The sequence below is a fragment of the Canis aureus genome, chromosome 6, assembly GCF_053574225.1.
Source record: "Canis aureus isolate CA01 chromosome 6, VMU_Caureus_v.1.0, whole genome shotgun sequence".
NCBI lineage: Eukaryota > Metazoa > Chordata > Mammalia > Carnivora > Canidae > Canis > Canis aureus.
The window spans coordinates 36,723,269-36,737,138 of NC_135616.1; the positions used below are offsets into that span (position 1 = coordinate 36,723,269).

At 43.8% G+C, this 13,870-nt stretch overlaps 2 protein-coding genes across 14 annotated transcripts in view; one reads left to right on the top strand and one right to left on the bottom strand.

The window, feature by feature from the left end:
* KATNAL2 (katanin catalytic subunit A1 like 2) overlaps positions 1-12,794 on the top strand; it is a 91,673-nt gene extending 78,879 nt beyond the window's left edge. For 4 of the 9 annotated variants that reach the window (XM_077900677.1, XM_077900681.1, XM_077900674.1 and 1 more), the window contains 4 exons: positions 3,321-3,483; positions 4,334-4,436; positions 4,953-5,072; positions 9,089-10,547. In XM_077900677.1, the coding sequence (XP_077756803.1) occupies positions 3,321-3,483; positions 4,334-4,436; positions 4,953-5,072; positions 9,089-9,189 (487 nt within the window). In that variant the 3' untranslated portion in view covers positions 9,190-10,547. The other 5 variants (XM_077900682.1, XM_077900679.1, XM_077900676.1 and 2 more) reach the window with 4 other exon arrangements.
* Positions 10,976-13,870, bottom strand: part of HDHD2 (haloacid dehalogenase like hydrolase domain containing 2) — a 35,974-nt gene continuing 33,079 nt past the window's right edge. For 4 of the 5 annotated variants that reach the window (XM_077900686.1, XM_077900690.1, XM_077900688.1 and 1 more), the window contains one exon: positions 10,976-12,342. In XM_077900686.1, coding sequence (XP_077756812.1) covers positions 12,227-12,342 — 116 coding nt within the window. In that variant the 3' untranslated portion in view covers positions 10,976-12,226. The remainder of the gene's footprint in view (positions 12,343-13,870) is intronic. The other variant, XM_077900687.1, reaches the window with a different exon arrangement.

Sequence of the window (13,870 nt, forward strand, 5' to 3'; positions counted from 1 at the left end):
GAAAGCCCTTGAAAGAAATACAGCAACTGCTTGTCGCCCCCAGCTCTGCAGTTTCCTTCAGGGCAGTCTGTTTCCTTCCTGGGTTGTAGTCTGATCTCAAGTCCCATTTTTATCTTCGACGTTTAAACATTCCTGCAGTCCAAGACCAAAACCTCCCTAGTAGTATCTCTAGTTATAGGGAGGGAGCGTGTCTCATTAATTTCTGTGTTCTGGAGACTTAGCGGGGACAACACGCGTGGTGGCAAGTGGTCAGAATTGCTGACCTGAACTGAATTCCTAAAATGTGAATTTAATGGTTTCTTCTCCATTACATGTTCCCTCCCTCCCCATCTTTCCTTTCCCACCACCTCCTCCATTCAGTCACAATTCTCTGCTGTCCAAATCCACTCTGGATTCATTCAAACATCCTTGGTATTCTTATCCATTTCATCTTCTTGGAAACATGTCTGCTGGAATCTTCTTGCCAACACCACCCTGACCTGATGATCCTCTGCACCCAGTAGGATTAGGAGACCCTGGCACCTCACCTCGTCATCCCAGGGATTCCTTTTTCTTTCTGTTTCTGGAATCTTGTATAGCCCTTTGGTTTGGTTTACTCTCTCCCTTTGGTCTTTCAGTACCTTCCTGATAAAGGGTGAGTGGCAGGTAACTTTTAGGCTTCGTGTGTTGAACATATCTTCTTTCTGTCCGCTAACTTAGTTGCCTGATCAAGATACAGACTTCTATGTTGGAAATTATTTTTCCTCAGAAGTCTGAAGGCATTGCTCTATTTTCCTTTAATGTCTCACATTGCTGATGAGAAGTCTTATTACTGATCCTTTGTCTGTAATCTGCTTTTTTTCTCCCCGGAAGCTTTTATGATCCTCTCTTTGTCCTTGGGGTCCTGAGATTTCATCATGGTCAGCAGTCTACTTGCCGTTATTGTGCTGGCATCAGACGGGTGCCCAAGGGGCATGCTTTGGGGTCTCACTGTTTGGATTCAAATCCACTGCCACTATCCCCTAGCTTTCTGACCTCAAGCAAGCAACTCAACCTCCATGCCTCAGTTTCCTTACCTTAAAATGGGTATAAAAATAGTACCTACCTCAGACGGTTGTTGTGAGGATTAAGTGAGTTAATATCTGTAAAATGCTGAAGCCGGTGCCTGCCGCTTAGGAACTACTACTTAAGGAAAAGCTTTTATTAAGGTTTCAAACACAAAAAATAATTTCATAGTTTTGTGACGTTTCCTTGACTCTGTGCCTTGAATACAAATGTTGGCTTTGAGATGGGGAATGGCTGCACGGGCAGCGGTGGGGGAGCAGCTCTGAGTCTCTGATGTGAAATAAAATTTCAACAGGGCTTGGCTGATAAAGAACAAAACAAATGGAAAAAAGCAATAGGTGATTGTTAACTGCTGGTAAAGCACCCCCAGACTATGGAGTCTCAGCTCAGGACTGGAGTAAAAACAGGTAAAGAAAAGAAGTTTTAAAGAAATCTTGTCTCACCACATTAGGATTCACATATGCTCCCTGAAAGAGTGTTTTCATTTTTCAAGGTAAAAGGGAGCAGTATCAGCACAGAGATTCAGATTGAGAGTAAGAGAAACAGGAAGATGCACTGAAAGTTTTGTGTCTTTATGAATGAGAAATATCTGGTGAGGATGCTTTCACCATTACTCTTTACTAATGGTTATGCCAGACCAACACACAGGCACTACCTAATTTCTATACTAGGAAATCAAATAGACGTTTCCTTTCCTTCTAAGAACCTGAAATATTAACATATAAAGAGTTCACAAACTCACACTCAAAATGAACTATTAATACACACAATAATTCAAGGGGACCAAAGAGCCCCAGTTAATGAGGGAAAACTTATTTTATCAAACAGTGCCAAATAATACATTTGGAATGAAAAAAAATTTTAAATCACTATCTTGCAGTCTTATGAAATAACCAATTCAAAGATCATTGACAGATGCTAAAACCACTAGTTGAGAGGGGATGGGGAAAGGGGTATTCACGAGGTGCCAACGTATTGTATATGGAATGCTTACTACTTGCGAAGAGATGTTTACAATGGAGATATCTGTGGTCACCAGGTGATCCCAATAAGACCACATCACTAATGGTGAGACACACCAACCTGTGGATCCTGGTGTATTGAATATGAAGACATCATCTATGAAATATACTCACCAAGAATCATTACCCTGATTCTAATTAAGCTTTTGGACCTAAATTCCATCTTAGATGACAGGGCATAGAACCAATTAGTTACACAAAATCATGATGAAAACATCAGGTGAGTCCAGAATGTGTCTTATCTTGGTCAAGGCCAAGTCCAAAGCCAGGACAAGGAGATTGGTCTACATGATAAGAGAGTTAGGAGATATAACCATATGTAATACATGATCCTTGATTGGATTTGGGTTGGAAAAGATATTTGGGGGATCACTGGAGACATTTGAATATGGAATGAGCATTAGGCACATTATGCATTCAGTGTTAATTCTGTTGGATGTCATAATAGTACTGAAGCTATGTAAGAAAATGTCCTTATCGGGGGAAATGTGAAAGCATTAAGGGGTGGCCTTTCATGATGTAATTTTAATTTACTTTGAAAGAACTTGGCTGGATAAATAGATATGAAGCAAATATGATGAAACAGTTAACTGCCGTTGAATTAGGGTGGAAGGTAAATGGATATCCATTGTTTTATTCCACTTTTCTATTTGTTTGGAAATTTTATATTAAGAAGTTGAGAGAATTGGCTTGCAGATGCAAAATTGCATAAAGCTGGCCTGACGGTGTTTTGGGAGGGGCAGGCATGAGGGTCTCAAAGGGCCACATTTGCATTGAGCACCCTGGAAGGAGCTTTTGCTCTTTTGGAGTTCAGCAGAGCAATGGAGTGAGACAGCCACTTGCTCTAGAATGTATGAGAGTTTGGGAAGAATTAATGTACTTCCCAGAGTGCCCAAGTTATTGTCAGGAACCATAACTCACTGGCAGGATCAGACTAAATAATTCATGGTACAACTGCAATGGGAATACTCATATTTGGTTGTTGTTAGTTGGATTTTTTCCCCCCAAATTAAATCACCTAAGTGTATCTCCTTTACATGAGGTGTTTTGGGGAATGCATTTCCTTTTTTTAATCAATTCTTTCTCCCAAACAACATGAAGTAATTGTCCTATTTGCTCAGGTATAGGTATAGAGTAACAGTTAAAACACAGAATTGCTTCCTACAATGGCTAAATTGTTCTTACAATATAGTTGTTGCTTAAGAAGTGAGTTGACTGCTCCAGGCATGTCCCTTGTTTCCTACGTGATCTCAGGGAGCTGGACTGTGCCATGTTACGCCGCCTGGAGAAAAGGATTCTGGTTGATCTCCCGAGCCGGGAGGCTAGGCGGGCCATGATCTACCACTGGCTGCCCCCTGTGAGCAAGAGCAGAGCCCTAGAGCTGCGCACGGAGCTGGAGTACGGCGTGCTGAGCCAGGTAGGCTGCCCTGGAGGGAGCGCCTGCAGGCCTGGCGGCCACTATGAGAATCTTCTGGGCTGGGTCCTCTCCTGAGCTGTTTGGGGCATATGCCTTGAGTCACTCAGGAAAGACCGGAGCTGCCCCAGCAGTGCAATGTGAAAGAGTGAGCTCTCCGTCCCTCAGAAACATTCCAGCAGGGAGGAACAGGGTGGAGTGATGTCGTGGGAATAGCACAGGGTTTCCACTCAGAGAACTGAGGGTCAAATCCTGGTCCCTCCCCTTATTAGCTGTGTGGCCTCGGGAAACCACTTACTCTAGAAGCCTGTTTCTTCATCTGCAAAATGGGTAACCCCTAACCCCTAGGCTGCAAAGGACTAGTGATGATTCACAAGAAGTCTCTTACAAATGGAAATGAGGGTGTGGGCCTGCCACCCTCCTGGTCACTGCTGTCACTGCCCCCTATGAGTGGACACTTGAACATATGATGTTCTCTGCGGTTCCTCAAAGGCAAGTATGATCTTATTTACAAGAACCGAAGTGTTTACCAAATGTGATCATCCTTAGGTTGGGACACAAGGGCCCCATCAGGCTACCACGGGTGGTCTGCTCTCCGCCAGCATCTTACAGCATATATCCCGATGGTGGTAGGAAGTTTTCTTTATTGCTCAGCTTCTCAGGTTATCCAAACGCGTAAGCAGCCTCTCCCCTTACAAGCATCATAGCTGTGGGAATCTTTGTGTAGTGTTCCTGGGGGACAGATACAGGTCTGAAACAGGGGCTCTCATACAGGGTCTTGCCTATAAGAACGTAATCTCCACTAGCACTCAGCTAGTGCTAGTGACCAACAGCTGGTCTGTGGCTGTTTCAGGAGACGGAGGGCTACTCAGGTTCAGACATTAAGCTCGTCTGCAGGGAAGCAGCCATGCGGCCTATGAGGAAGATCTTCAGTGCCCTTGAAAATCATCCATCAGGTATGGCCGGGATCACAGCAAAGGTACTATGGGAGAGGAATGTGTTAAAAAAAACCCAACTTTGACCAGCAGATGGAGCCTTGCTCCTGTTCTTGGGTGGCTCTTCACACTTGCAACATTCTTTGGTCAAATTGTCCTTCCTGTACTCAACTCATTTCTCCTCTATTGTTCTGTTTTGGATCAACTTTGTCCCAGGTGATAGACTCCCTGGGGCTCAGGCTTTTATTTCTTTGGCACACTATGATGTTGGGCTGGATCCATTTGCGGCACTCCATAACTATTAAACACTACTTTGATAATGATGCATTTAAGTCATATTTTTTATCTGGGCTTGAGTTGCTGAATTGCCCATTAAAGAATTTCTTCCCCAGCTCTCTTTAGTCTTGCCCCTTGCCGCATTAACCATTAAGAATGCTGCATTATGCATTGTCTTGAAAAAAAGATCTATTAGCATTTCAAGAGCACTGATCACCATAAGGTCAATTATTGTGCTGTTACTGTTGTGTTTTTATCCAGAGAGCAGCAATTTACCTGGAATCCAGCTGGATACAGTGACCACTGCTGACTTCTTAGATGTGCTAGCTCACACCAAGCCTTCAGCAAAGAATCTGACTCAAAGATACTCAGCCTGGCAAAGTGAGTTCGAGTCTGTATGAAATCACATTTATCCTGCCCTGGCCAGGGACAACCACAGAGGCCTCCTAATTTCTTAGTGTAAGCAGAGGAACAATGATTGGAACAGAAAAATTATCCTTGAAGACGGAGTTTGTTTGAACTATACTATTTTGGAAATAAGAGGTATTTGTGTTAATTTTTCGTCGTTGATGCCAGCAAAATACTGAAGATGTCATTTACAAGTGTATATGCTATTAGTCACACAAAGACTTTTCTCACAACTAGACCCCGCACAATTCTGATGAACAGTTTCTTACAGTGTTCCTTGTTTGTGAATTGGTGTTTTCATTTTGAAGAAAAAGATGTAGTTTAGGAAGTTGTGTTGGAATGCACAGAGTGGCTCTGAGTTGAGGAGCCAAGTGGAAGCTGAACTTGACAGACCATCCGCCCAGTTGATGGGCTCCAGGGTGGTTAAGAATGGGCACAGGGAAGGACATGTAGAGTGTTTCTTCTGCCAACATCCGCAACCTCATCGGCCCTCCCTAACTCTGACCCCAACCAGTTTTATCAGCAGCAAAGCCTGACCAGACTAGCTCCCACCCACAGAGTCTCAGATCCACCTCAGGACAGGAGCTTCTTGAGTCTAGAGCTAGTAGCAGGGTGGCTGTCCCCACAACCCCCCACCAGCTTCCAGTCTGAGCCCTCTGAGTTCTGGCTCCTAGGAACATCTTTTGACTCTCCCCTTCCCATGTGCTCGGCCCTCTTCCCACTGAACAGCTCCTCAGTGGATCTGAAGCTTAGGATGGGGAATCAGAGATTCCACAATCGCTGTCCTAGGTCACCCCTGCTCTTTGGCTCCCCCACATCTTCTCAGGGGCTTGTCAACAGTTGGAAGCATCTCCTTCAGAATCTCATGATTTGAGGCATCTACTTTCAGCCGCTGATAATCACGTCTCTGATGCCACCACCCCTCTTCTCAGCTAGAACTCACCTGTGGTAGTCACCTCCTTTTCCCCTTCCTCACCTCATTTTCTTCATCCCTGCAAGGCACACTCCTCCTCCAAAGAAAAATTTGCAGGAAAGGGGCATTTTGGATAGCTAAATATTCCAAAGGATTTTACCCTAATTTTAAACAAAAACAAGGACTTTAGGGGGGATACTGATTATTTTGAGCAGAATATTCTCTAATGCCTTTAAAAATGCCATTTCCTGGGCAATGTAGCCAAACTGAAAATACACCATCTATATAACAAATTAAAAATAAACAAAGATATCCCAACTTAGTATAGGCTAAACTTAAACTTCTTTGTGATCATGGTGTTACACTATGCAACGTTAGTGCTACCCCAGACGTAGAAGTCTGTACACGAAATTTACGTCTCAGGCTGCCGTTCTGTTCAACTTCGACCATCTGCTTTCTGTGCTTTGGGATCATTTTGTCAGGCTGTCAGCAGACATTTCTTGGAGCTGTTAGGCCACTACCATCCTTTCTGTTTTCACAAGATCTCACTTGGATAGAACCTCAATTGTTGCTAATTTGTTCTAGTTTGTGTGTGTGTGTAGTTAAAAGTGAACAGGCAAAGGGGCAGAGGACACAGCCCCTGGGGAGAGCATGCTTTTTGACAACGTCTGGCATCTTTTAGCGTACCGCTCTTTCCTTACACCATTCAAGATCAGCAGGGTTTGGCCATCCCTCATGGCACATACAACCCTACATTCCACTGTGTCCTGGCATGCCTCCACATCCTTCCTTCATTCCTCTTAAGAATCTCTAAGTTCATCTTTGTAATACTTCCATCTTGTTGAGTTGCATATTCAATACTCCTCTTTCCCTTAGAAAGTTTGTCTCCAAATAATTATGCAAGTATGTTTGCAGGTCCTTTTATTTCAGTGACTTTTTAAATCTGTTTTATAGACTATTTAAGGGCTTCCCGCTTTGGATGAAATGAGATGTAGCTCTTTCATCCCTCTGCTGTGTCGCTACCAATACACAGGTCTTTCCCCACCATCTAGGTTAACTCAGTAATCAGTATTTCTATGAGAACACATACTGTTCATGCAGAGCCAACTAGTGAATCAAAATTACATTCCCTTTATGTTGGTTTTGTCTTTTCAGGCATTAATAGGTGCCTTGTTTTATCATTTGCTTGATTTTTGAAGTATCTATTCTTATTTTTGGCAGCACATTCCCAGATCTGTCAGATATCTATCAGTATTAGTTTCCAAATGGGCAATATTGGATAAACTGTCCATTCCATTCCCATACACTCTGGTCCTGGTGTTTTAAGAGAAAGGCACCAGGAACCATTATAGAATAAGCAGAGATGTACCCAGTCCCAATTTTCAGGCCTGTAGTTCCCCTGAGCTCACCACCATGCCTGCTCTCCCCAAGGCCTTACTTGGCTCCACCTTTCTAGAGAATAAACTTCCTTTCTTCTACCTTGGCTGGGGGTACGCATCTGGCTGCTCAGAGCTGGGAAAGTTTCTGGGGCTCCAACCATTCTGTTTACCGGCTTCAAACCAATTCCTTGCTTCTCAACCTACCTCACACCTCACCTCCACTCTACCTGGTGTCTCCAAGCCTTGGATCTTTGAGGTTCCACAGGCTGTCTGGGTTGTCTTTCTTTGCGCCGATTTTTGTTAACAACCCATCCACTCTCAGCCCTTCAAATTATCATAGCCTCTTGTCCACTGGTATCTGCTCTCGTGGCTCTCCTTGAGCTTATACCTTCTTTATTTCTTTACCTTGATTTTAGTGGAGCTCTGAGAAATAGAGACAAACTAAGACATATTAGTTTCTGTTTAGAGTCTCTATTATTTAAAGAGTGGATTAGAAGTAAACCCGAGTTTATAGGGATATAGGAACGTGGCCTATTGTTGGAGGAAAATTTAACTTCATCCAACATGTGGTATTTTGTCAAAATGCAGAAGTCACAATGCCTGTAGGAACTTGGAACATAGTAACACATGAGTAAAGTAAGCTGGGTATAAGAGAAGGAAGAGCTGAGGGCTGGGATGGAGAGGGTGAGACTACTTGAATAACTAGCAGTGGTACAGCTCTCATGACCCAATGTTGCCAGATCTTGGTCTTCCTAGGAAAACCAGCAGTATCCGATTTGCATTTGAGATCTCTTGATGCCCAGATGTTGGCAACAAAGGTTAAGTATTTGTTAGAATTCGTAGCTTGTCCCTGCATTTTATTTACGTCACCATCAAGCCTTCACAGCCTTATCTGAAATAATCCTCTCCCTCGTTTTCCTGTTCATCATGTAGCCATAGATCTATTGCATTAAGTAGTTGTGTGTAGGTTTTGTCTTTTTACCCTACTCAAAATGTTAGCCTCCCATGGTTGTGGTACTTTTGTCACTGCCATTGAATGAAATATCCTTTAAAACAACATTCTTTAAAATGAGCGCTTTATCTGTTTCACAGGCTAGAAGCTGTGATTATTGTTCCAAAGCACATAGTTCACTGCACATGACCACTTCTCTGAGAGGACTTCTATAACATACTTTGAACTTGTCAGAGTCCTCTGGACTATTCAGGTGTATTTTTATATGCTTTGATTTCCCAACTAGAAGATATGCATCTTAATAACTGGAGCTACTCTCTGCTGTCCTCCTTTGTACCTTACCCACAGTTGGCATTTATAATTTGGTATTCTCAGGTGCATTAGCCAGTGAAACAAACAGGAGTTGAGTTGTGTCGGACGTGAAGGTAAGCATAGAAAAGAGGAGGGTATTCAAAATTGATTTTAAAGGATATATAATTTCAATGATAAATGATTTCTGGTGCTCTGGTGTCTCATTCTGGTTGTCCCTTAAACAAAGCAGCATGCTTCATGGTGACAGGCCTTGATGGCTGGCCAAAGGTCCTAGTTTATGTAAAAGAAAAGTTTTTGTGACTTATGCCAAAGGAACCTGATAACACAAACATGGCTTTACGCAAGCATCTGCTAATATGAAAAAGGGATTCTGCTGGTTAAGGTGGAGTATTTTAGTGAAATAGATTAGTGTTTTAAAAATTCTTTATTGTAGGTGCCCAAGGATTTCAGTTTCATTCTTCAGGAACCACTACTGATCCCAAACCAAATGAACATAACCCATGCAGGTGTGTTTTTTACTTTCCGGTACAATAATTTCTAAGTGTGAGATTAAGGGTGAGGTGATGACACTATCCTTCCAAGGGACTTTCTGACATCAGTGACTACAGTATTCCAACGGCCCCGATCAGCTCCGACAGATGCAGAATGGTGGGTAGAAGAGCTATTGCACAACTAGCTAATTCTGGAAGGATGAGTGAAGTGGTGGGACAACCATGTCTCCACCACTGGGCTGATGCTTTGCCTTCTTCCACACCCAGCACACCCCTGGCTTAGAGCAGATGCTCAGTAATCCGCTCTTGACTAGTGAGTGTTCTCTACTACCCTTACCAGTTCCAAAATGGCACTTGGTGCCTCTTCTGGGCCTAAGAGAGGATTGTACTAAAAATGATGCAAACACTGTCCCTGAGGTCATACCACAGGAAAGCGCTTTAAATGGGATGGCTGGAAAAACGAAGTCTTTCAGGTACTTCAGTTATTAAATATCCTCCATGAAGCCCAAGGCAGACCAACCGGCTGTGCTGGCAATGTTTATAGTAACCTGGATCTAAAACAAGATTTTTATTTATCTTCCTGAAGCTCACCGTGGACAGGTCAGCTAACAAGCTCTGTGTTTGTTAAATACAGCCAAACTAGAATGGAGGAAAGAAGCCTTTTTCTTGGCTGGGGACCTTATTCTCACATGATCTTACCTATTCCTGTCACTGTTTGAGTTCTGGCGCATCAGTGATGTCTGCTTCCTTGCTTTAGCTCTAACCTGTCTCTAGAGCATCAGATCCCTTATCTCCGAGTGTCTAATGTGGCCTCTCCTATGGGAAACGAATCCAAAATGAAATTTTTCTCCTTCCTACTCATCACTATACCTTCTAACATTAAATTCCTGTAGCATTTACTAGTTTGTATTGGTTCCGTAACCATCTGAGTGCCTAACTGGGTTGCAGGAGGTATAGGAAGAACGAGACACTGTCCTGTCTGGTAGGGAGAAGGGACGTGTGAGTAGCGAAGTGTAATGTAATAAGTGCTATGAGAGCACGAAGGTGGGGACGCCTCATTCCACCTGCAGTCAGGCGGACATCTCAGAGGAAGGCCACTGGAGTACTAATACCATCTTGTGTGTTCTGCCTAGCTCCTCCACTAGTAAGGGTCCTCAGGGTAAAATCCTTCTCTTGTACACTTGATTACTTCCTAGCATGGCACTTAGCACGTAGCAACCAGCACTCAATGGTGCTTGAGCCAAGGAATCATTGACCCAGGCACCCAGGTACAGGCCCAAGCTGAATGCAGGACATCCATCAGGCACAAGCAGTATGCTCTACCTGCACTCTGAGCTTCTCTATGTGCCTGCCTCTGCATGTGCGAGTTTAAATGGAGTACAGTGTCTCTTTCTTTTTAATCCCCAGGAAGACTTTCCCCATTGAACTGACTTTTGAGATGAATTCTATCGAGACTTTTCAGATCACTCAGTGTGGACAGTCCTGCTACGTCCACCCCAAAACACACAGCACTCAGCATCTGCCTGATTCTACTCTCAATACTTAAGACCCTGGTCATGCATTTAACCCTCACCACAAGCCTACGTGGTGGGTGCTGGCACTGTCTCCATTTTACAGGGGTGTGAGAGCTTAGGTGACTTGCCCAAGGGGGCACAGAGCTGTGTAACTGCTGCCCAGGCCCCCAAACTTATGCTCCTGGCCATTCCACTCATGCTTCGGATCTGTGGTGGCAGTCCTATCACATCTGTCCTTTGCACTCTAGGCTGTGTTAGTACTAAGTCAGGGCATCTGCAGAGACAAGAACAGAGTGATCAAAAGACCACCAAAAGGAGAGGGAGCTGCCATTTATTTAGCTTTGCTCTCTGCCGTCCAAGATCAAGCTGATCTCTAAACAAGCATCAAAGCCCGAAGCTCATTAACATCGGTGTGTGCTTCAATAAGGTGAACGCCACAATGATGTACAATTACATGCTAATAATTCAATGCCCAAGAGTCCTGTAAAACAATTGCCAAGGCCCAGGATTATCACAGTATGCAAATGCACTAGGAAAATCATTACCTACTTAGTCCCCTTCATTTTGGTGGGTCTAACACGAGAAGAATAATCCATGCTACCAGACGAGATTTCATTTTACAGCTGTAGTAACCAAGTACATAAAAGCTTGAATCTGTCCCAATAGCTTCTCAAAGATTTTTCCCATAGTGTCAGAGGCAAAAATAATGAAATCTTGCAAATGTACAGTTAATAGGACCCTGGTGGATGCTAACTTCAAAAATGCATGGTCTATAAGACATTAAAGGCTTGATTTTAGTTTCTGCACTGTTCCTGTTAATAACAATGTCTAATTAAAACATCTGTAAAATACTGATAGTTTTAATTTTACATAAAATTTCCAAAACAACTGTTACACAGTATAATAGGTATCTGCAATGAATAGGTTATTAATGGAAATATTATTTTAAATTAAAATCAGGTTCTAAATTTAAATTAGTCATCTCTGGCTAATGAAGAGAAAAAGAAGTCACCCGTGCTGGGAATAATACAGTAGATAATCTGGTTTTCAACATCCATTAAGGCAAATTCACTTGATCACTTGGGCTAAAGGACAATTTATTTTGCTTCTTCTGACTTGTATTCATTCCACTTGGCACTTCTGATGGATTTCACAGTTGAACTTAATATTAAAACTACAGCCTAATGTACTTTTCAACACATTATTTTATAATTTAAAAACGCCACTCAATTTTATTCACAATCTGAACACTCCCCACTCCCACTGTCCCAGTGAGGAGACAGCAAAGAACACGACGACACCCTGCAGTAGGCTCTCCCTCCCAGCCCTGACTAACCTGATGAATATTTTAAAAGGAATGGTAGAAAATCACAGCTTCCCCTTTCTCATCTTCTTTTGCAAAATAAAAGGGATAAGCAAGGCATAGTGGCTGGCTGCAATTCAATACCTTTCTTTCTAATTAATGCACAATAGAGGAGTGCTGGTCCCTGTCGATCTATGCTGGCGTGGAGATGGGGAGGGGTTCATTCTGAACAATGAAAAGATACATCTTCAGTTGCTTCTGATTCACACAGAGGAAGACAGTAGATGCTGCAGAATGTGGTCCACAGCATGAGGGAAGCTCTCACAAGTTAAGTAAGGAGGCGGATTAATTTTTTCTTCATCTGCTGCTCGGTATTTCCCTGAAATGAAAGTAAAGCCAGTGAACAAAGGCTCCTGCTAGAATGCCACATTAATCACATCCCATGAGCACCTGGGCCACCACAGAACCACCCTGGCAAGTACTGGAGAATCAGGGGCTCCCCATCTTCCGAAGCATCTCTTATTGAAGCTTTCAGATGCAATGAGGCAATTCAAAGAAATCTCACATCCAGCATTTTCCCAGGACTCTGGTCTTTCACAACAGACACTCACAGGGCCAGGGCAGCTGGCAGCTAAAGTTTCTTTCAGATATCCACAGCTGGGGAAATCATCTTCTTCCCCAACAGCCCTAAAGATAGGCATGGTGACTGAATTAATGCTTTTCACAGGAAGCCGGGACACCACAGGGCGGAGGCTTTGTCAGCTCCTGAGGGTGACTGGAAACAGCATGTGCTGCTGCTATGTAAGGATCCTGTGAGTCTGATGAATGAGCACCCAGGGGTGAGGATAGAAAGTGATGCATGCACTCAGGCCTGGGCCAGGCAGGACAGTCTGTCCAGCAGGGCACCGCAGGGCAAGTACAATGCTTAAGTCTTCCCCAAGCTCTGGAATGTGGGACACAGACCCAAGCACCCCTGCACTGAGAGGAACCCTTCCACACAGTGGTCACAGACAACTTTTACAAATGTAAATCTGATGATGAAGGTCCCTATTTCAATACCCTTAATGGGTCCCACTGCCCTTCAGAAAGAGTGCAAATCCCTACCACAGCCCTTTGTCATCTGGCCCAGCACCCCCCCACCCTCTGGGTGTGCTTCCACAAGACTGCAGTCCTGGACGGGACCTGGCTCTCTGAGGACCTTCACACCTGCCATCTCCTTTGCTGGCAATAGGCTTCTCACCCCACTTCCCTCTGCATGCTTCAGGCCAAACTCCATATTCCCATCCCCATAAGATCTCCTCCCGGTTATTCTCTCTCTCAGCACCCTGTTCTTTGCCTCCACAATATTTATAATGTGTTGCAATTACATATTTATCCTTTAATGTCTGTGAGTTCTCTGAAAGCAGGGACTATGTTATTTTCCCCAATGTATTCATTCCCAGCACCAAACATAATGACTAACATGTGGTGAACATTCCACAATTTTTTTAAGGCAGGCAGGCAGGCAGGCAGGCAGGCAGACTGCTTCAGCTGAAGTCCTGGGGAACAAGGCCAAGTGCTCTATAGCCTCTTGGCCTGCCTCTGCACTTCCCCTTCTCTTTGCTCTTTCATCCCTTTTTCTGTGATCTCTGCCACTTCTCCCTCTGCATTCTCCAGCACTCTCTGCCTAAATCCAGCTCCCCTAACAACAGACCCACTGTTTCCTACAGTTCCCACCATCCTTTACCTACCTCTTTATGAGGCTTTGCCCAGCAAACAGAAAGCCTGAAAAGCCCATTTCACACCAGATGCACTGCATCTTGTCTTACTGTGAATTCCTACAGGAATGGAGCCAGCATCAAATGTATAAAGGTAATGAGTATCTGCCTCACTCACCTTAACATCCTCAAGACACCTGTCCACAGTAT